The sequence below is a fragment of the Falco peregrinus genome, chromosome 5 (assembly GCF_023634155.1).
Source record: "Falco peregrinus isolate bFalPer1 chromosome 5, bFalPer1.pri, whole genome shotgun sequence".
NCBI classification, from domain to species: domain Eukaryota; kingdom Metazoa; phylum Chordata; class Aves; order Falconiformes; family Falconidae; genus Falco; species Falco peregrinus.
The window spans coordinates 18547309-18570029 of NC_073725.1; the positions used below are offsets into that span (position 1 = coordinate 18547309).

The 22721-nt window shown below is 36.3% G+C and overlaps 1 protein-coding gene across 30 annotated transcripts in view; it reads right to left on the minus strand.

Annotated features, from left to right (window-relative positions):
• Positions 1-2346: 2346 nt before the first annotated feature.
• The window catches only part of CLASP2 (cytoplasmic linker associated protein 2), a 146720-nt gene continuing 126345 nt past the window's right edge, over positions 2347-22721 (minus strand). For all 30 annotated transcript variants that reach the window (XM_055803403.1, XM_055803405.1, XM_055803402.1 and 27 more), the window contains 10 exons: positions 21252-21395; positions 17102-17245; positions 16552-16658; positions 15011-15164; positions 14068-14296; positions 9556-9749; positions 8617-8745; positions 6681-6887; positions 5437-5553; positions 2347-4699 (listed from right to left, as the gene is read on the minus strand). In XM_055803403.1, the coding sequence (XP_055659378.1) occupies positions 4613-4699; positions 5437-5553; positions 6681-6887; positions 8617-8745; positions 9556-9749; positions 14068-14296; positions 15011-15164; positions 16552-16658; positions 17102-17245; positions 21252-21395 (1512 nt within the window). In that variant the 3' untranslated portion in view covers positions 2347-4612. The remainder of the gene's footprint in view (positions 4700-5436; positions 5554-6680; positions 6888-8616; positions 8746-9555; positions 9750-14067; positions 14297-15010; positions 15165-16551; positions 16659-17101; positions 17246-21251; positions 21396-22721) is intronic.

Below are 22721 nucleotides of genomic sequence, written 5' to 3' on the forward strand. Positions count from 1 at the left end.
ATATTTGACAAAAATATTTGAAACTTTTGCAAAATAAGATTTCAAAGTTTCCAAGTGTTACTGTTAAACAGAAATTTACGAACATAGTTGCAATTCTATCCCAACAGAAATTACCTATTAGCAAAATTTCCTCAGCAGGCAACTTCTCAATAAATGCACTTATTATCCTAATCTCTTATGAGCAAATGAAGAAATGTCTTTAACTAGAATAATCCAGGCTGCACAGCTTAAGAGCCTTAAGGTCTTAAAATATACTTACATATATAAACATATACACAATATAGAAAAATAGTAAGTGAAGTGTCATTTTTTTCACTTGCCAGACTAGCACAGTTAAGTTTCTCCACCTTCCCATCTTACTGAAAATCTTCCATGTTTCAACAGAGAAGAAAGATTTTTATCTGTTTAAGAGAACATTTACAATAGACGAAGCAAATCTTTAAAGTAGGTGCTTTTAAGATTTGGAAGACTTAATTACAAAACATAAGGGGGAAAATGTAAGAAGCAGATGTAATATGGACTTCCATCTTACCCAGAAATAGGCTGGCAGCTGCAAAACTGATCAGTTTCCTGCTTTAATTGGGAGAAAACATGAGTTTTCTTTCTCCAGATAAACCTCCAATTCCCAAACTGCCCGTTTATCTATATCACATCTGCTGTGCTCTGTGTGTGTTTGCTATGTCCCAACCCCACATGGCAAGTTACCACCAGCAGCTGAACCATTCTCACTAGTCTATCACAGACAGTAACCGTAGTGTAATTCAGGAGCTTTAGTCCTCAGGATTCTTTTCTCTTTTATGACTGTTTTCAAAGGAACAATGTCATATTTGAATTCTTTTGCTGAAAATTAAAACTGTAAGCAGTTCAGGCTGCATTCTCAATAGGCTTTTTACATAGGTATGTCTGTGAATTTACTCAAACGTTTAAAGATTCATAGAAACTACTGAGAATATGCAAGTGCTTCCAGAAAACAAATGTTTGTTCCTTTTGCTCTGGGACTCAGAACACAAAAAATAAACACAACTCAATCTCTTCCAACCTTTATCTTCAAAGCCAAACAAGCAATCCGATGTCACAAAATTTACTTTATCAGCTCTCCTTTCAATTTACATTTACTACCCCAACTTCCTTACTAAGACTTCAGCTGAACATAATGTGTTACTCAAAATTCTTTAAAACAATTGACATCCAAGTCAAAGACATCCAAAATGTGCATTTCCTATCCTGATTCTCCATGTAGCTTGCTTTCCTTCTTCCTCTTTTTTGAAGCCCAAACCCAACCTTTACGAATATGTTTCAGTATTCAAATTATTGCAATAACCTATTTTACAGAATATTAGAACATAAAGAAACACCCTTTCTAAAAGAACAGCAACTTATAATTGTCCTAATTTTTCCCAGATCTTTATGCCAATCCATGAGAGAAACCACCTCCAGCAGGACCATAAGGCATGACTAATCATCACTCTAATTTAACTGAGCTAATGTCTATTTATAACGTAGGGTATGAAGGCAAGCAGCAGTGCAGTGGATCTGATAACTGGCTGCAGTGGAAATAATTTTGTTGCAAATTCTTGCATTCTGACGGCATGTAATACAAACGTATTCTGTCCACTCTAGCAGACCCATCTTTGTTGGAACTAGAACTAGTCATATCTTAAGTGAAATATTATTTTCAATATATTGCATTTAGACTTTTAATACCTGGGATACCCACACTTGGAACACTTAAAAGATGGCTCAGAAGCAAAACTGACAGACAAACTCTGGGTAAATATATTCCTCCCCCACTTCCTGCGGCAAAATTTTTCAGTCATATAGGGGACACAAACCCATTTCTTTCTTACCAACTTTTGTTTACACATAAACCACATTACGTTAATACAGAATATGTATTGTATGTTTCAATAACTTATTTTTTCAGTATGAAATAGCATCTTCAAAAAGATGACAAACAGCAGTCATCTTGAAATGATCCTCTGAAAATAAATACTGCCTGTAGGAAAAGCAGGAATAAGATACAGGACTATTGAGCTTAGAATTTGCGCAATTTTTTTTTTTTAAGTGACCTTTTGTGTAATCAAAATGTAAACTACAAGATTGTGGACTGAAAAATATTTTTGCAATATTAAAAAAAATAAAATTATAACAGTGTATAACATACAAATAAATGCAACTGTAAACATGAAACTTGCCTAGACGAAGGAAACTGGGTGTTCATAAAGATTCCATTCCATTTCCAAAAAACAGTTTTCTCTAGCATACCTATGTTCACAGCATGTTCTGAAATGCCAAGTCAGGTTTAGCAAGAGTATATAAAGAAACATCATTTGGACACACAAAGCATGAAGATTAAGATAAATTTTTCTTTTTAACCAATGTTGTATCAATCACATTTATAATTTCTTCTTATAGCATGTGATCAAATAAAACAGAAAACCAGAATGTATACATTGCTTATTTTTTAAGTAATGTTATGTACATTTTATTGCCAGTATATGCACAATGGTAAGCATAGAACTATAAATACACAATGTAATTAAACAGTAGAAAACAACAAAGATGTTACACGTACAAAGGAAAGAAAGAAGAGATACTATTTTCTTGATGTAGCTGCTAAAAAGGGCTAGCAACGTGTTATGACAGTCTTGGTTTTAAGTCTTTACATATATTTCTACAACTTTTCCTTCAAATAAATCTCTGCAATGGCATTGCTTCTTTAACAACCATGTTAGCTCTTTCTATTGCATTCACTTCAAACTAAAGTGAAAACAACCTTTCATGTAACTACAAGCATCTGACTAAATTTTTATTCAGTTTTGCTTTTCAGGGTTTCTAGCAAGTAAAGTGTGTAAGTAGTTTCTTATGATATTTGGCTGCAATGTTGAAGAAGAGTTTTGAATACACATTAAGTGATAATTTGGAAGAGAGAAAAAAAAAAAAAATATTTTCTGTAGATAGTTCTTCCACCGGGTGCTATACGCAGCAGCTCAGTCAAAAATTAGTCACCCTGAAGAGGTAGAGAGAATTTTAGCCTAGCATAGATCATCATCCTTGGCACCGCTATTTTCTCTCTTATCAGGATACACTTCCTACAACTAGACAACATCACAGTCAAAGGGGAGGGAAAAAAAAAAAAAGTCAGGAAAAAAAGTGTCACCATTCCTGTTTCATCCCAGTTCTCAGTTAAATTAGCTTGCTACTTATATCCAAGACATAAAAAAAGAAAAAGAAAAAAAAAAGAAAAAGACAACATTTAGGGACACATTTACTTGATCTTTGTTCTCTTTCCATTATCAAGTTCATAAATACAAAGAACCATTATTCACAATAAACTAACTCTTTTTCAAAAATGGAAAAACAAACCCTGGAAACATTTCCACACCTTAATCCAGATGGGTCTTGAGGATGCTATTCAAGAAAACCATGCAAATAATTTGGTGCAGCTTTCCCAACTCATCCAAAATATATATATTTTTTTTAAATTAAAAGGTGGCAAGATCAATAGCATTTGTGACTATTCCCCCTCCCCCCCATTTAAATTCAATGCAGAAAATCTTGGTGCTTTTAGGAAGGTAACGAATAAATAGTTTTCTGCACTGCTGTCAAAATCCCATGTGAGTTACAATACAAGACTACTTGTTCCAGCAATTAGGTTGAGAGGAAACATTCTAGTGATAAAGATAAATACATACTGAGCATGCTTGGGCAGAGCACTCCATTCTGAAGCATCCTGCTTGAAGAACGAAAGGTGACAAGGATGGTTCACGTCCATCAAGTGACCATTAACTCTGCTGCCAGAAAGCAGACTGCCACACTATCACCAGGTCGGCAATGCTACCCTGAAAGGGCTGTCTTCCACATTAAGAGGTACTGGTTGTACCAGTCCTCTGCTGCGCACACTAAATTCTTATTTATGCAACAAACATACAACCAATGAACAATATCACTTTTACAGAACTGGATCAATCCAGCTTTTTTTATAGGCATATTTCTCAATCTCCAGAATAACCCAAACAAGCTGTAAGAAAGATGAGGAACCACCAACACAGTGAACGAGTCTCACTGCAGTTCAGACTAGTTCAGCCTTGTTTCACATCACTTCTTGTTTCACATCACTTCTGGTTTCTAGCGAAGGACATGATACTCAAACAAAACAGCAACAAAAAAGTAATGTTATCTGCAGCTGAGTAAAAGCAACAGAATTTATATTTTAACTTCTGAAGCTTAAAGCATACCTTTTTAATTAGCATTAAAAAAATCTTTTTTTTAATACAATAACACTGGCAAAAGTTAATGGGAAGACACAGAGGATTTTGAACAGGATAACTGATGGATTAGATTATTTTTAGATTTTATTTCTGCTTTGATCAACTGATGTTAATACTGTTTTTCCTTGGATTTGGAATAATTCTATTGCAACAGTCACATGCAGGCTGAGGACAGCCGTTGGTTAAAGAAAAAAAAGAAACAAAACCAAAAAACAACAAAAGAAAGGGAAAAAAAAACCCCAAGGAAAAAAGTTCCAGAAGTTGTATGTTAAGAATTTTCCTTTCACTGAAGAGGGCCTTGCCCTTGCTTTAGGAAACCTGGTTAACTCTTGTCAGCTTCATTAGCTTTGTCCAGACATATCTGCTGTTGTATCCCCTGGTCCCGAGCCTGTTTGTGCACGTTTGATGTAAAGGTTCAATAATTTCATCTGCAAATTTAAGCCAGAAATTCACTTTCAGTATTTGCAAACTACAGACCACAGGAAAAAGTACAACAAAGGAGACATTAAACTATTTTCTTTTTCCCAAAAGCAAAATTGTATTTTACACAGTTGATTCAAAGGTAACATACTTGCCAATGAAAGTATCAAGCACAGCAAAATTTGTCACAAGAAACTGCTCAAGTTTCTTTAAGAATGTAAAGAAGAGAATTATCTAAGCTAGCTAGATAAAAATAGATGGAATATTCTCCTCAAGTTACAATGCTGTTCTAAATAAGGTCAGGTTGGTGTTTTCTTTCCTTTTGAGTTAATGTTGAGGTTTTAAACCTCTAGTTAAGAGTTGTTGGTGTAGTACTTACCAATTCGAACCTGCATGAAAAATGAGACAAGAAATACTGATAGGAAAAGCTATGTGGAGTATAGCCATAATCACTAACTACTACTGGGGATACAACCAGTGACTAAATCCATCGAACAGCAGTAAGAAATGTAATTTAGTATTTTTCTTAATGGTACAGTTCATACACTTGCATAAAGATCTATGGAATATCAGTTTTGAACATTTTATGATGAAGTTATATTAATCCTCATCGGGTTTCAGCAGTAGCCCAACATTCTAATTCAAGTATATACTTTTATGAAACTTCCTGGCAATTCCAACCAGAATGCAAATGCATACATGCAATTACGAAACAAGATCTCTTTAAATGGTATCTTTTACTTACTTTGCTGCCAGTGAGTTGACTGAGATGTGGTTTTAGTTCATCACCAATTACTGCATGAATGGCTACAAGGCAGAAAACACATGCCTTACGAACACTGCTCTCTGAATTATCATAACCCTAGAAAGCAATAAAATTAACATTAATACCTTATCAGTTAATGATTAAAAGCCTCAGAAAGCTATTTACTTATTTACTATAATAAATACATTGAAGTCTACAGTAAATTAATGCTAGTGTAGCCCAATGAAGCATTCCAACAAAAAAACAAACACGCAAATACACAGCATGCACTTAAAAAGCAGGCTGCTTATTAATCACCATTGATAATCATTTTCCAGACTGAAACTAAAACTCACACAATCCTGTTCATAAGTTACACTGAAAACAGAGCTGCTGTCGTGCAATAGGGCTGTACGTAAGAGAAATTGTTGTATATTATACAGATATTTACTTAAAGCAGAAGACCACTCAATTTAAACCTTCCTTACTCTGAAAGAAGCATTCTCTTAACACGTAAAGAATCTTTTGTTAATTCTGATCTCATTCCTTACTGATTTTATTTGTTTTGCCACTCTGCTAGTACCCCATTCCTGGCTGTTTCACTCACACCCGATTCTCAGAGGGCCCCTGCTATGCCTCTGCCTTCCTGCAGATGTACAAATGAATCACACTCATTAGAAACAGAAATCTGCAGAATCCAGCTGTGAAACTGAAGCCTTTATCCATCATGTGCAAAGTAATATATCTTGGCTCTTGATAAGGTGTACATACATTTTTGAAGACAAAGGAAGAGATATCATGATATCTTTCCTGTTTTACTTAACTTTCTCCAATCAAATGCTTTTTTCCTCTTGCCTCCCTTAAACCCCAAGCGATAAAACCCTATAATTATATACAACAGGTACAAAATGACTACAGCTTGGAAAAAGATACAAACAACAAAAAACTATAACTAGAAGTACGTACCAAGCTTAACTATAACCAGTACTTTATATCCTGCTGAGATTTCCTTTGAGTCCTAACTGGTTTTAATTTAGCTACCTGCCACTCAAGAGTTTGTCCCCACTGTCTGAGTTATTCTGGGTCAAAGAAGCCATCAGCTATCAGAGAAATAAAATCCTTCATGAGAGCCAAGTGATATTATTTTTAAAATGCTTTTGCAATTCTTACATATACAGTGTCTTTTTTTCTTTTTTTTTTTTATTTGTTCCTTCCCCCACCCCTTTTCTTTCTTCTCTCCTTACCTGTATTAGACCTGGCACAATCTCTGGTAAAAGCTGAGTAAGGGTTTCTTTAGATACTCTTTCTATGACTTTTGTCTGCATTTTGATTGCAGCCAGATTAATGGGGTAATCTGCAGTTTGGATAATTGGACAGAGAACTTTGATGCACTGATCTGGGCTAATGGAAGTCGCCAGCATGGAGGCAGCTTCTTCAGCAGATCTCACCACCTATTAAAAAGAGTAAGTAAAAGACATGGAAGAATGATTTACAGGAGGCTGTGGTCTGTTACCTGGCAGTAACGGTCTTGAACATAAAAATTTCCTACCAAGAAAGAGCTCTAAAATATTGTAGAAATATGTGAATGAAAAGCCCTTTGAAAATCTGTTTACAAGATTCCAATCGCTGTACATACTGTCCCAAAACAAAGACTCTTCCCAAAATTTTGTGGCTAATTATGACCTCAGCAACAGGCATATCAGTTTTTCAAACCTGCTTGTTGAATTAGATCTGGAGTTTCTCTGTTCTGCAAAACCCTCCAACTACATATTGAAGTATCACCACCTTTGTGAATCTGTAATTTCTTGTGTTGTTTGTTAGTGCTTGTTAGGTTAGTGATAACTGACAAAATACACTTTCACATTCATCTCAAAAACATTTTAAACACATGCCTAGATTGCTACTTCTAGAAGTCAGCCTAGCAGTTTTTCACTAGCCTCTAAGTTCGAAAGGCACTATGTCAAGACAGTACTTTAAGCCTGAAGAATATGCAGAAGCAGCAGAACAAGAGTAATTATGTAGGAAGTCAATAGCTACAGAGGCTTAGGACACAACAGAGAAAATCCACATGTGACCATAGCAGCACAGCTGTGGTGTCTGCCATCTAATAAGACAAACCGCTGTACAAAATCAGTGGCTTGTACTTCAACGGTGTACAAAAACCTCCATAACTGCTTCTCTCCATCCTTGTCCCCTTTACACTCACTCACATACACGAAACCAAGGGAAAGAAAAAACACTGTAACAGAGAAGGAAACACAGGGACAAGACACTGTAATAAATACAGTATATGAAACACATAAAGAGGGTGCAGGGAAAAGAGAAGTAAGTATCAGATAAGTGACAAAAGTTCCTCCCATGAGGAACTGCAGTCGAACTTCAAAACCTGGAACTCCACAGTAAGTTCCATATAGAGTAAGTGCCCTTGCTGGGGAGGGCAGGGAGAAGGATGTACTCATTTAATAATAAACCTGGACTCCTTCCATAGCATCAATGACGCTGATGTGAACTATTTAACATTGGGGTGGTTACTGTATTTGTGTTTCTTATATATACATGCATTATCCTTTATTGCGTACGTACGTACTACAAATACTTCTGAGTAAGATTATAGTTACCCTTCTACTTCTGAATGCCCTCACTGTTCTCAGCAACAGCCACCTCCTCCCTTGGAGATGTTCCTGTGTGTTTTCCCCTAACAACATTCAAAGCCATGCTCTCGGATGGTGCAGAGGTAGCTAAAAATAGAAAGGGTTGACAATTCCCTGCCATGCTCAGTCCCATCTGTCAACCATGAACCCTAACGAAATCCAAAAGCTTGTTGAGGAGCTCCAGGACACCTATATTTGGCTTAAGATAGGATACAAGGAAAAAACTCCATTCACCTATTCCTTGAAGAGCTATAGTAACATATCATATGTTACTGTGTCCTCCTGGATGGCACATAAGGCAATTGTTGTTAGGGCTGATTAAACATTTCAGAGCTCACAGAACTGCAGTTGTTTTGGTTTTGGTGGTGGGTTTTTTGTTTTTTTCATACCAGTGTTAACTAATAACAGCTACATGCTTGACTATTAAATAGATTACTTCCTCAGTAAGATCTGACTAGTTTCTCCAACATTTTTTGGACATGTAACAATTTGTCATAATCTCAAACAAATGGAATAACTGATTACTAACCTCCTTATGAGGATCCTTATGTGCTTCTAACGTCTTCATGATTGTGAGCTCTGCATAATTCTTAAACCTTGCTGGCTGGTTTCTTAGAATTTCTCTTAGAACTTTCAGTGCCAAAGCTCTAATTGCATGCTGAAGATATAATATTAAAATAAATGAGTTACATATCTTTAAACAGACATATGTTTTAACATTTGTTCAGCAGCTGGAAGTCTTTGATAAAAGAAAAATATCATATTATGCACTACACATATATACAATATAAACCTAGTGTTAACAAATAAAGCTAGAAAAAAAAATCTCCAGTTTCTCACTCCTCTTGATTTCTTTTTGCAGATAACTCAATTAAGTTAGCAACATGTTTATGATATACCACCTGAATTATCTGTGCTACCCAGAAGTTGCAAATAATTTTACTCTTCACAAGTGCTGACAAAATCTTCAGCATCACATCATGCACACACTTCTTTGAAAAATTTTTTACTATTTTTTAAGTTCATAAATATTAGTGTCTTTTTGATCCTCAGTGATTTCAAAACCATGACCCTTGTAGAGAAGAATTAACAGAACTCAGTCTCTTCACAGTGAGCATTATGGTATTTTAGAAATGTATTTTTAAATGCTTTACCAGACATGATCATATTTTGATATTATAGATTCTACCAGGGGCTATTAACAGATAAACTTTGGATTCCAGTGAAAAACATTTCAATTAATCTAATGTGTGGGAATCAACAAATAACACTTGAGAACGCAAGTATTACTGTTGATTCCTTTTCACTGTTAGGACACTCAGACTTCATGAAATTTCTACATTTCCAGAGCTTTTTTGTTTTTCAAGACTAACTGGAATTTGTGCCTTTCCTACAACCCATACAAATTTCAAAGATACTCCAAGTAAACCATGCGCTTTATTAACATTCTTAACTAATCTGATGTTACCTCTTTATCTCCAAGTGTTTCAAGCAGCAAAAGTAGTATTGTTTTGAAGTGCTCATCCCAAACACCAAAAGACTCTTCCTGAGTTAACTTCATGAGCTCATACAGGGCAGCCTTTCTTTCCTCAACTCTCTCGTTATGGTTTGATAACTCTTTCAGTAACTCTGCAACCAGATCAGAATGGTCCATGGGAGGCTCTGTCAAAAAGGAATACAGACACACAGTTCTCAGATCATTGCAAGTAAGTATTAGTGCCTGTTGTACAGCTGGAAGGTATTTTCTAGGATAGCTAGCTGGCTTTCTAACATGCTTGGTTTTCCCCAACTTTGTCTGCGAAAATTGCAATCTGGCTACTACTTTTTCAGGGCAGCCAACACTGCTGAACAAGCTTACGACCACCAAAAAAATGCTAGAACGATACTGCAAAAAAAACCCATAAGCTAGTTTATTGCAAGAGTTTTTATGCTTGCAAACCCCAAAGCAGTAAGAACTCTGTATTCTTTTAAATCTGATGTATACACAAAATGCCACCTTTCCCATACAACTCTTCCATCCAAGATGATAAATTTGATTTTCCTCCATTAGTATTACAGAACCGCTTAGACTTTTGTAAGCCATGGTTCCACAGCAATAGCTAGGCTTTTAACACAAACGGGAAAAAAACCCGCACAAGAATGCTGCTTGGTACAAAATAGCTGAAATAGAAGCAAATCAAGGCTGTTAGTCCCACAGAGACTCCCAACAGCAGTCATTATGAGATGGCTCTGGATTTTAGTTTTGATTACAGAGGATTTCATGATGATGGAAAAATGCATTAGTAACATGACCCATGTTTGTAAAAACTGGGCTGCAAATGGAGAAATCTGAAAACAGTCAAGAAACTTAGAAGTGGTCTTAATGAAAACTAAATATCAAGTTGTTTCCTTGATTCCATCATCAAGGCCCATTTAGCCTTTTAAGAAATAAAAGCACATGGCTTCCATCTTTGCACTGAGATTTTTGGATAAATTAACAGAAAGACAGATATATTTTTTTCTTCTGGAAAAAGTAGAAAATATTGGCATAAAATGCAATTGTTCCTGCACTGCATATTTCCTAAAATTATTCTGTTTATTAACATACAAAATATATTCTCCATAATGAATTTATTAGGTCATATACTGAGAAACCATAGCCCTTGAACACCTTAACATTACTGTATTCAATACCGTAACTTATAAACAGTGTACAAAACACCTGTACACAGAAACAAGTAAAAGCTGAATACCACATATCAAGTACTTAAAATCACACATCACTTACCTGAAAAATCACACTATTTTTGAACCCAACATTCTTATTTGCATTGTTTTGCATGAATAATCAGGAGCACAAGCACCTGAAAGCAGCAACTTTCTTCTGCAAGCACTTCTATTGCTTCTATATTAATGCTTTTCAGACTGTCTAAATGGATCATTAATGTTTGACTAAAGGACAGACTGAAATTGCATTAGGCAAGTTATTAATCAATACAGATGAGCAGAATGAACAGTCACTTTTACAGAAGCAAGATCATGACCAAACTGTGAGGATTACAGCTATAGTACATCCTGTTTTGGGGAATGCACATTGACACCTAAGTAGTAAAACTACCCATGCATCTGTTTTAATGAAGTTATTTTCACTATGGAAGTATCAGAATGAAAGAAGCGGCAACTTGAACATATGGAAGGAAGGGGTAAAGAGAGGAGAAGGTAGCAGCCATGTCCGTGCAGGAATAAGGGGAAGAAAGAAGCTCCATTAGTGGAGGATATAGCTGGAATTCCTGAAAAACATGAAGATAACCAAAAGGGATGTGCCTTCACAGCCTGTATTTTCCACTCCTCTGTATGACTTAGCACCCACTGTTTCATTTCCAAACATTCTCCAGATAATGAATAAGTACGAAAGAAGTCATATTCAATGTGTACTCTCAAAATGTCTTTTTCAGAAAGATAACAAACCACAAATGAGGACAAGCAAATGCAACTCCTTCATTTGAATTAATTAAGAATATGCATTAGAGAGATAAAATACTTGATGAAGAACAGCTCTTCTCAAACCAATCGAATAACATACTTTTAACAGGATAAACAGTGTAGGGGTTAAAAGGGAATGTGTAGGTACATCACGAATTTAGTAAAGATTTCCCTGCTGTCACCCACAGCATCTTAATACAGAAGCTATGCAAACATGGCGGCCAAAAAACTCAACCAAGTGGTGCAGACCTTGATGAATCACTTACAGGGTGACTGGATCCTAAATGGCTTTCTAATTAATCTAGGAGGGTATGAGTGATGTCCCTGCTCAGGACTGTGTAGAGCCTGATTTCTGTTTGATGCTTTTGTTAACGCTATCAAATGAATATGGAGACCACGTAAAATCTGCAGATGACATCAATTTAAGAGCACTGGCAAGCATTCTGGAGAACAGGATAAAAACTGAAAGTTATGATAAATCAGAGGAATGAAAGAAAAAAAGATTGTAAGACATAAAAGCAAAAATCTTAAGCCCCATATACAAAGCAGCTGGTAAACAGGAAGATGTCTGGAAAACAAACCATGGAAATAAGCAAGCTTCCCTGGAGAGGAACACTGTTTTTCAACCAGAGACTGTGCTGCTTTTAAGGAGTCTGGAAATGACTCAGAAAGCCAGGTCTCCCTATGCTTCGGATAAAGACCACCTCTCTTGGGGGGGCGGGGGGAAGTGTGCTAGTGGTTGGAAAATTTAGGCTGTTACTCTGAAAATCTGTTCACTGTAAAAAAACAGGCCACGTGGGGTGCAATGTGCCATCTCCTCCTCTGTGAATTTTCAACTGTTACACAAACCATCTGCAGAACACATGCTCATGCCTCAGTGCTGTTGACAGGACTGTAACAGCAGCTAAGGTTTCCCCATCCAGCCCTGTATTTCTGCATCCTTCTCCCAGTAACATGAGAGGATAGCTGGGAGTCCAGTAAAAATAAGGCTTTGTCATGAAGAGGTAGCAATTCTGTGGAGTTTCTGAAAATTAAAATCTTACATCCAATGAGTGCTTCAGGTTTATGGGTATAGCATGCAACTCCTAATTGAGGAACTGTGGGAACAAATTATTTTGCCAACTGTAGCTTTTTTCATGCAGACTTTTTTGAAGTTATCTTAAATGAAATTCTAGAAGTAACACACAAATGACAGAATGCACATGGTATAACTAAATACTAATGGTCAACACAGGAATGAATGCAAGTACTTTGTTAAGATCCATTAAAGAGCAGAACTAAATAATGCATTACCAGCCACGAAAACCTAATACTGGATGAGGATGCTTCACTTCAGCCAGTCATGAGGTTTTTTACAAACCCAGAACATGCTGGCAACAGCACAGACTGCATTTGATTTACTGCAATATCTAGAAATCTGCTGTCGGAAGGTATGAAGTAACTCACACCATGTAATAGAGAATCTTCATCATAAACTGGCTCTGTATGGGGATGCAAAGGTATTTAGTCACTCACATTTACATGACATGATTTGTAAAAACTTGCTCTCCCCTCAGTCTTTTCCAGATGACAGTAATTGCCCATATGCCATTTCACTAAACACTGACTTGGATTTGGTTTTAATGTAAACTTAAAAGCCAATTTGTAGAATATAGCTGAATAGAACACCATGTCAGGAAATAGCTTTGTTCTTCAACAGTTTCTATAACATATCTTTGCTGGATGACAGAAACAAAACAGTCAGAGGAGGGAAAATTCCTATGTCCCTCACTAAGAAATTAGTTTACTTAAAAACTGATTTAAATCTATAACTGAATATGAATTACCAACAACAATGAACACCAGATTATGAAAACTACCCAATATTCAAAATAATGATAGCAGTGATACTGTGGAACCTTCCCAAGATTTAGATACAAGAAATTACCCGAAGATCTACTGAGAAATATTTAAGAGAAGCTCTAAAAGCCTACAAAACAACATCCCAAGTTCCCAGATTTACATGGGCTAAATGAACCACATTCCTAGTAAAAGCTGGTGTTATTTTTTTTAAAAAAGACTGTTTAGTCAATAGAAAAGGCCAATGTCATGTTTCAAATACAAATATATTACTAACAAAATTTTTAATCTTTCACCTAATTCCCAAACTGATCTGATCCAGTTTTACTTTATTGCTGTAAATCTCTCCACCCCTTTACATTTCAATCATAAAGCAATCTGGTAAGTAAATTTACATTGACAGTACCGCTACAGCATATGCTACCAGAAGTACACAATGTAGTTCAGTATTTGTCTCATTTCTACCCTTAATCTCTACAAATACCAGGTAATCCAACAGTGTCACTCAAAAGGCTTACTAACAAAAATACACTAATTTGAAATACAGTATTCATAAAAACCTCTCAAAGAAGTGGCACTGGTGATACATATATTGCTAATAATAAATTTGGAAATGGAACTAAAAGATGGAAAAATCTCACCATTTTTCTTCTAGCACAGACCACAATCTGAAGCTTACCATCAGGAAATTGCTCTGCATCATCATCAAACATGGCTTCTTTCAAAGCAGATTTATTAAATGGACTGATACCATCAGAATAATTGTATGGGTTATAATCTCGTGAACGTGGTGAAGAGTGGGGAGGCATTGTGTTGAGTAATGATGTTTTGTTATCAAGAGCTGTTCGGCCTGTATCACTCACACCACTTCCTGCTCGTAGGTCTACTATTCCAGAAGCACTGCAAATCTGCAGAACAAGTATCATACAAGAATATGAAATACACACTTACACATTTCAATTAACTACATTAGTAATTCATTTATGTAGCAAAAACTTACAAATTCCAACAATTTCAAACTAGCCTTCAAATAAGAAGTCTTAAAACAGTTCCCTAAACTTTGCTTTCCTTCAAAAAACAAAAGTAGTAAGGTGTACATAGTCCAAAAAATATTCATGAACTAGAAACAGCTGTCAGTATTTTATCTCAGGATTGTGATGCTAAGTAATGAAAAAGATGTTTAAGAATGTACATATTTGGCAAGTTCAACAGATCTGAAAGCTGGAGTTTCATAGAAACAGAAGTTTAAAAGACTACATGTAGCACTGAAAAACCCAGAACATGGGTTGTATGGAATAAAATAAAATCTTTAGAAAAACATGTATTAAGGTGCAGACTTCTTAAAAACTGAACTCCAACTGTTTTGCAAGGTAATGAAATTTTTAAATTGCTAACATTTTAAACAAACAGCTAGTGCTATTTAGAATTAGCATTTACATTTCCTAAATGTGGTTCAAGAATAGGAACATATTTTTGTAAAGCTCTGCAGTAATTTAGGAGAAACGTCCCATTTCAGAAGTCCTAACAGACAAACCTACTGAAAAAGATGCTTTATCATCTGTAACAAATCAGTCACTGGCTTGGTTTGCTGATACCAAGATGCACCGAGTTTAAATACTCACTGAATCACCATCATCTTTTTTTGAATCTCGTTTTAAAGGCTCATTCATATCCTCCTGGGTACGAAAACTGAAATTCTGAATGGCTTCAGTGACTCCACGAAGAGAGCTGTATATATCTTCCGAATTCATATTTTCAGTGTCATAGTCAAATGCACTGTGGGCCACAGAGGACACAGGAATTCAGATGGATTTATTTTGTAACCCCTTATTTTTAAATAACATTAGCATGGAACTACCAAGACTTAATAAAACTATTATTTTTCTTGAAATACATGAAGGAGGAAAGCTGGCTCTCCATGTAACAAAACTGTATTACGGTGCATCTTCTAAGTGTTCTGCACTGACAGAGAAAGCAATGGCAGTAGCTAGGTAAGAGAAGGGCTACATTATGTAGCAACAGTTGCCTGAAGAAACAAACTTCTGTTCTGTTTTATGAACGTGAAACAACTAGGATTTTTACACCATCCTTTCATTCTGAAAGAAGTTCCAAAGTAAGGAGGACTGATAAAAGTCAACGGTTTTCAGAGTAAGTCGATTGCTAAAAGCAAAGTCCATTTTGCTGGCAACATTGGTACCACAGAATTAAAGATCAGAACATTTATGAACTACTACTTTTTTTGTCTCCCCAATATTGTCTGGTTTGATGACTTAGTGTGCTGGTTTTGGCTGGGGCAGAGTTAATTTTCTTCACAGTAGCTAGTATGAGGCTATGTTTTGGATTTGTGCTAGAAACAGTGTTGATAACACAGGGATGTTTTTGTTATTGCTGAGAAGTGCTTACACAGCACCAAGGCTGGTTCTGCTCCTCGCATCGCCCCACCAGCCAGTGGGCTGGGGGTGCACAAGAAGCTGGGAGGGGGCACAGCCAGGACAGCTGGCCCCAACTGACCAAAGGGGTATTCCATACCATATGAGGTCATGCTCAGCATAGAAAGCTGAGAAAGAATGAAGGGGCAGATGCTGGGAGCGTTTTCCCAAGTAACTGTTACACATGATGGAGCCCTGTTTTCCTGGAGATGGCTGAACACCTGCCTGCTGATGGAAGCAGTGAATGAATTCCTTGTTCGGCTTTGCTTGTGTGTTGCAGCTTTTGCTTTACCTATTAAAACTGTCTTTATCTCAACCCATGAGTTTTCTCACTTTTACTTGTCTGATTCTCTCCCCTATCCCGCTGTGGGGGGGAGCGAGCGAGTGGCTGCATGGTGCTTAGTTACTGGATGGGGTCAAACCACCAACACCCAGCTGATCTATTCTAACATATGCTAAAGATTAACACTTCCATTCCTTCTCTTGCTAATCCATTTGCCCTCTAAGGTGCACAGCCCTTCCCCACCTGGGGCCAGCCCTGGTACTTGTCAGACCCTTCAGGGAGGCTGAGCGGTTCACTGTATTGTCATTCTGTAGAAGGAGGGAGATTGCTTTTCAGGATCTGCCACCTTGTGCAAAATTCACTCTGTGCTTTTACTGTTGGGATTACAATTTGGGGTAACATGTAATGAAGCCTTAGGATGCATAAATGTAGCAACACCAGCAGACATTACCTTGGTGACAAAGTATTCTGTGATGTATTGGTTGGGGAAGTGAGAGGACTTGACCAACTTGCTGGGGAGCGTGGAGTCGGTCTTGTTAAAGGACTTCCCATTGATCCCTGGAGGAAAAAAGGTGAGAAGATACTGCAGTAGGACTTCAGCTTCCCTTCTAACTTATTATTGTATTTATTTTCTAGTGCCCAGAAACATTTTAAGAGCTTCTACTTAATTTCTTGGACTGGCTAATCAATTACTAGTAACTTCAATCAAGTATACCTTTGAAATTAGTACAGTAAAAGATAAACTACTCTTTAAAAAAGCACATTCAAACTTATTAAGTCACTTGGAAGCAATATAGACTTAGAAAGTATCATTGTCTGGAGGAAAAAGAAAAGGCATTCCATAAGGTGTGATACCTGCTACTAAGACAGACTTCTACATAAGATTTGGGTTGTCTCCGTTCCTCTACCAACCTTCTGGCTCTCACAAATAAGTCTACTGAAATGGACTTATGTTTGAAACACCAGAACTTCAAAAAGAATAATAAGAGAGGTGTAAATACCTGACCACTGTTGCCTGTATTCCGGAGATGATTATGGAGAAGCTTTGTGGCTCCATCCTGAAATGTTTTTGGTAAAGCACCCAACAGCATTGTAAACTCTGGAGTGTTGAGTTCAAAAAGGGAAATCAGCACTGACTGTGCAGCCTAGAACAAGAAAATACAGATTTAAGACATTGGACTTTCTAAAGTAATTTTATCACTAAGAGATGCTATAATGAGTGGTAATCATAAAACATGACTTAAGTCTTGATCAGGCTTGAATAAAGATCTTAATAAATGTGAACAAAATCAATTCGTATTTGCTGGAAAGCTGGAAGTTCAGACGGTGATAAATCCAGGCACACAACAACAAGCTTACACTTTACACAATCCTTTTAACAAGCAGTCTTTCAGAATTGTGCTCCTCAACCTCTGCAAACCCACATCCCTACTTACTACAAAAAGTACTGAAGGAATTTGCAAAAGAGCTTTTAAAGGGTTTGGCAAGTTGAACAAATTTAAAGACAGGAATGGAACACATCAGGCAGAAACAAGCCTGATCCTGAGTTCTGCAAGTGGTAATTACAGATGATGGATAATCAAAAACCCTAGCTCAAAAAAAGAGTATTTATCGCTTTAGAAATTGAACAAAAAACCAAACCAACCCCAAAAAGATAACCTCATTTGGAATGATACAGTCTTGATTCTGACTTGTGATCACAGCACTTCATATTCTTTATAATTTATCCTACAGCCAAACTAGTTAGTTAACATTCCTCCATCCCACTCTGCTTCCTTCGTGTTTTTAAAGATAGGCAAAGGTCATTAGAAATAATTTAGCTGACTACATATTCTAAAGATGAAAACTGTTAAGTATTGGAGTTTGCAGTTTACTGGATGTCACCTCCCACACCCTCAATTTTAATAGCTCATCTTTAACATCATCCTCATCCCACAGCATGCTTTACTAATATATATATTTTTCCTTTTTCATGAAGCAAAAAAAAAAAAAAAAAAAAAAAAAATCAGAGCTCTTTACTGGCAAAGCAACACAGTAAGTTACACAATGGTTGGGTTCCCTCTCGTAAAGGAATGTTGACTGCATGACTTAGTAATGTTTGTACAGTTTGATGAATATTCACTGGACAGTCTAACAAACCTGTCAACATAACAACTAAACACACACATGCAATGACGGGCTACAGATTCAACTCTCCAGAGTTGTTTAATAGTACAAAACTCTGTTTCTACGATTAACCGTGTCTAGTTTATATAGCTCACCATCAAGGTCTGCCATGCACTGGAGAGAACCAGTGCCCCATGCTAGACAGAATGACAGGCAGCTTGCTTAAGCAGCAGTATACTTCAAGCAAGTAGTTTAGAATTCTTTTAGACATTTATTTCCCTCCTTTTGCTTCCAGAGCAATGAACTGTAGCATTTTTTAATTAAAAGTGGAAAGCCAAGGTATGAGCACACATACCAGCACACATCTCAGTGTTAAGTTTAATGAAAAAAATACTAGCATGTTAGATTGCCACAAATTATCTCTGCACACTCGTGACCGGCTGTTTTCTTTAACTTTTATTCCTTTCTCCCCCAACAGCTTTTCCTTCAAGTGAACACCCTGAATGCCCTCTGCAATCTCCCTTTAATGTTTCTCTTTTCCTTGTTACTTCTTATGGTCACTCTTTTCAACAGAAATTTCCACAAAGCAAACCCAAAACAAATCCAGCAACTGAGCAAAGGCTTGGGAATTACCACTTCCCTTTTTCTGTCCTGTTACCCAAGTCTCCACTCCATAACACTGTGTCTATTGAAGCTGCCAATGAAACAACACAATAGACAGTTCAAGGTCGTATCAGGAAAGAAACTGTTAACATCAAGTCTGCCCAAAATGAAGCTCAACCTAAAGAATCAAAATTGATATTGACTCACAAAAGGTTTTCAACTATGCAATTATCTATTTTCTCCCTCTCTTCCTGGCCAAAAAAAAGGAGCATTTTACAGTATTTGCAGGTTTTTCTTTTCCTCAGCATAAGCTCTCTCTTGAGATTTAAGTCCAGTCATACAGATAACATCTTTAAAAGTCTGCAATAAGTATCAGAAATATTTTGTTTTGTTCTTAGAAGAACTCTAAGAACATTATAAATCTTCCCAGAAGAATTCCAATCCTAAGAAGAAATCTCAGTTCTCTAACATAGAATTTTACCTTCCAGAAAGAAGTCCCATATCACTGAACTGCACTAAGAGCGCCCAACTTCAGACTAATAAAAAGGATTTTTCATAATACTTAGTACTGGAAATGTTTTTATTAAAATAACCCCACCAACAAACCATAAATTACATAGAAATCATACTAAATGCTATAAACTTATTAAATAAATAAAATGGAAAAGGCTCTGATAGCAGGCAGTGAAGCCTGTTAAGGGAATGAAAAATTTTATACCATCAGAATAACTCTTGACTACTTATTGGTGAAATGTTATTTTCCAGAGTTATTAAAGGCTTTTGGCAGTCAGTTGCCTCTAACAGCTGTGTTATGGAAAGAAAAAATAAAATGAGAAAAGTTCATATAATTAAGGTGTTCTAGATTATTAAACTCACTGGCAATTCTTTCCATGATTCAGTTACTTATTGACATAAAAATGCTTATTAGAGATATGAACCATCAGATAAGTCAGCTTGCCACGTGTCTGAACACTAAAACTGTACTGATTTACAAGATAGTGCTGCTTCAATTCTCCTCCTGTTTTATGGTCTTATGTATGTCACTAGAACACGGTACTAGGCAAGAGAAGTTCACAGAATATAATAATCTATTACTGCCTTCTTGTATTCATGAACTTATGCAAGAGCCAAAAGACAGAAACATTACCTCTAATATTAACTCTCCTATGTTTTTTATGGCATATTACAAACTTTCCAGATATCAAGACACTGTGGAAGTTATTTTTATTTTTGTTCTTTTCACGTTACATACTTTGTGAGACAGCTCCCACTATTTTCTCTCAATTCTCTCCCACAAAACATCCCTCGCATACTTCATGAGACAGCTCCCACTATTTTCTCTCAATTCTCTCCACAAAACATCCCTCAAAGCAAGGAGGTTTTGGTAATGTTTCCAGAAATGAAGCTACCAAAACGCAAACTTAATTGAAAATAGCAAAGGAAATCTAAACAAATGAATTGTTGCAACTTCTCAAACCGTAGAAATAAACAGAGAAAAAGAAACAGAAGCGTTAGTTCTCTGTGTCAAAGATACTTGCATTTATGAGCCATAAAGTAAGTATGTTTGTTTAGCATTCAAAAAGTGTTAGCATGCTGATAATGGCAGCTAGGACAGAATGACCAGTAACAATTTGAACAGCAAAACTCTATTCCATCAAACTGCAAGCCAAATTCAAAGGTTTTTGCTTTCTGTAATTGTAAGGACTACTTTAAGAGACCCTTCCAAAGACTGCATTAGTACATTTTTCATGGTTACTCTGTATCCCTGGTGTGTCTACATAGCTCAAAATACTAATTTTCACTTCACAGCAGTTATGTGGAAAAGGGAGTTTGCACTGGAACTGCAACATTATAAGAACAAACCTTTGATGCTAACTTACTAAAGCACAAATCTTCCTTTGTTGAAGGGGTCAACAGTTATTTACCTATCTTTTATTAAACACGAAGTATTCAAGAAAATCCTGAGATTGAACCAAGTTTGCTACCAAACTCACCACTCCTGTTACAAATGCGCTATCAGTATCATGCAGCGTGGTCTCTGAAGTAATATTAACTGTATAGAAAACGCCCACTGACGAGATTCTAATACCAGATAGTGCTTGGAACAAAGTTATTCCTTCTATTATGAAGGATAATCTCAACATATTAACATACATGAAAATACAACCCTAACAGAGAGTTTCAAGATACGTTAATTTTAAATTTTTGCTTAAATATTCTTAAACTTATAATTTTTGCCAAACTTTACTTTCTCACTTCTGATACTTTATACAGAAAAATTAGGTGTGTTTGCTAAGAAGGATACAGAATTATCTTTTCTGTATGAAAGAATATGTTCATTTATAAAGAAAAATAGTATTTTTTTTGTTTAGACAAGAAATATTAGCTTCTTTAGTTTGCCAAGACCCTTGGAATAATCTAAGTACACATTAACAAACATACCTTCCTAACATCTGAGCTTTTAGGTTCTGTGGTCCAGGTGATGATTCGAGAAACTGCTAACCTAGTTTCACTTGAATTTACAAAATCTCCTGGATCCATCTGTTGTGCAAGAGTCTCTATGTATTTAAGGATTGCAACTTTGACCTGCAAAGAGAAATAAGAGTCAGGCGGACAATAAAAATGATGTGCTACAAGAACAAGTGTGCTTATAAAGTGTTCATTCTCCAAAATATTTTTTCCCCCCAATAAAACTAAATATCTTTTCAGCATTGATACAAAACTCTACGCAACAAAACAATTTATGAATGGATACAACATTTCAAGGAGGGAGTTATTCCACAGAAATTCAAATAGTAAAAGAAATCTTAGATTTCACTGGTAGTGACTAAAAGACACACAAATCACTGCATACGCAGAAGCTTATATTTAATTAACAGAAAACCAAAATGCTCAGATGATTTAAGAATAATTAGGATTTAAAAGAATTACTCAGAATTAAGAACTTTGAGTACTAAAATAAAAATTAACATCATCTGATGAACCACTATCAGTTCCCACTAATTCCTACTATGTAGTTAACACTCAGCATTCTTTTATGAAACTTCAGAGTTGAACAGTCACTATCTCTGGGGATAAGCCACGTGAATCTTCCCATTAAACATTAAAAACGTATGGAATAGAATTTCCACAAAAGACTTCAGAAGGGGTCACATGCACGCTTTTCCTTTGAAGATATTAAGAAGATAAGAGACACGGATTTACCAGGAGAATGGAAAAGCTGCTTTACTCCCTCATTTACCTGAGCATCATTCTCCTACTCCACTCCCTCCCTCTGCTTATGCAGAATTTGTTTTAATCATCCCAGACTGCAGCCCCCTCTCTAGTTTCTCCAAAATTGCACCACTGCAGAGCCTTGGGCAAAGGGCTATATGGCTGTATCTCCCCTATATATTTCTCTCCTCAACTCCTGCTACTCCAGAGATTTGTCATGCAACCCATCAACAGAGGTAGTGAACATTTATTCAGGCCACCTATTTGTCTTAGCTGCTTTTATTTCTGCTAGTAATTACAGTGAATCAGAAATACCTACCAGGAGGGAGACACCTATGTCCATCAAAACCAGAAAGAAAGAGGAGTTCTGGGTGTATTTTTAATTGTTCAAGGCTTGTTGTAAAACTGTTCTGAGCAGAGCTATTTAGAAATTCCCCTTGGTCATGAAAACTTGCAAGCTATTAAAAACTCAAGATACACTGACACACATATTAGTGACAGCTGATACATGTAGATTAATAATGAGTATTTCATTTTCACAGCAGCTGTTAAAGCTCGACTTCTCCAAAGTTATACAACAACCAACAGATGGAGGCTTTCATCTTATGCATATCAGTATCAACAAATGCAGTAAAACCCACACTATTTGCTAGATTCTTTCCAACAAAAAAAAAAACCCACCAACATTTCCGCAGCAAA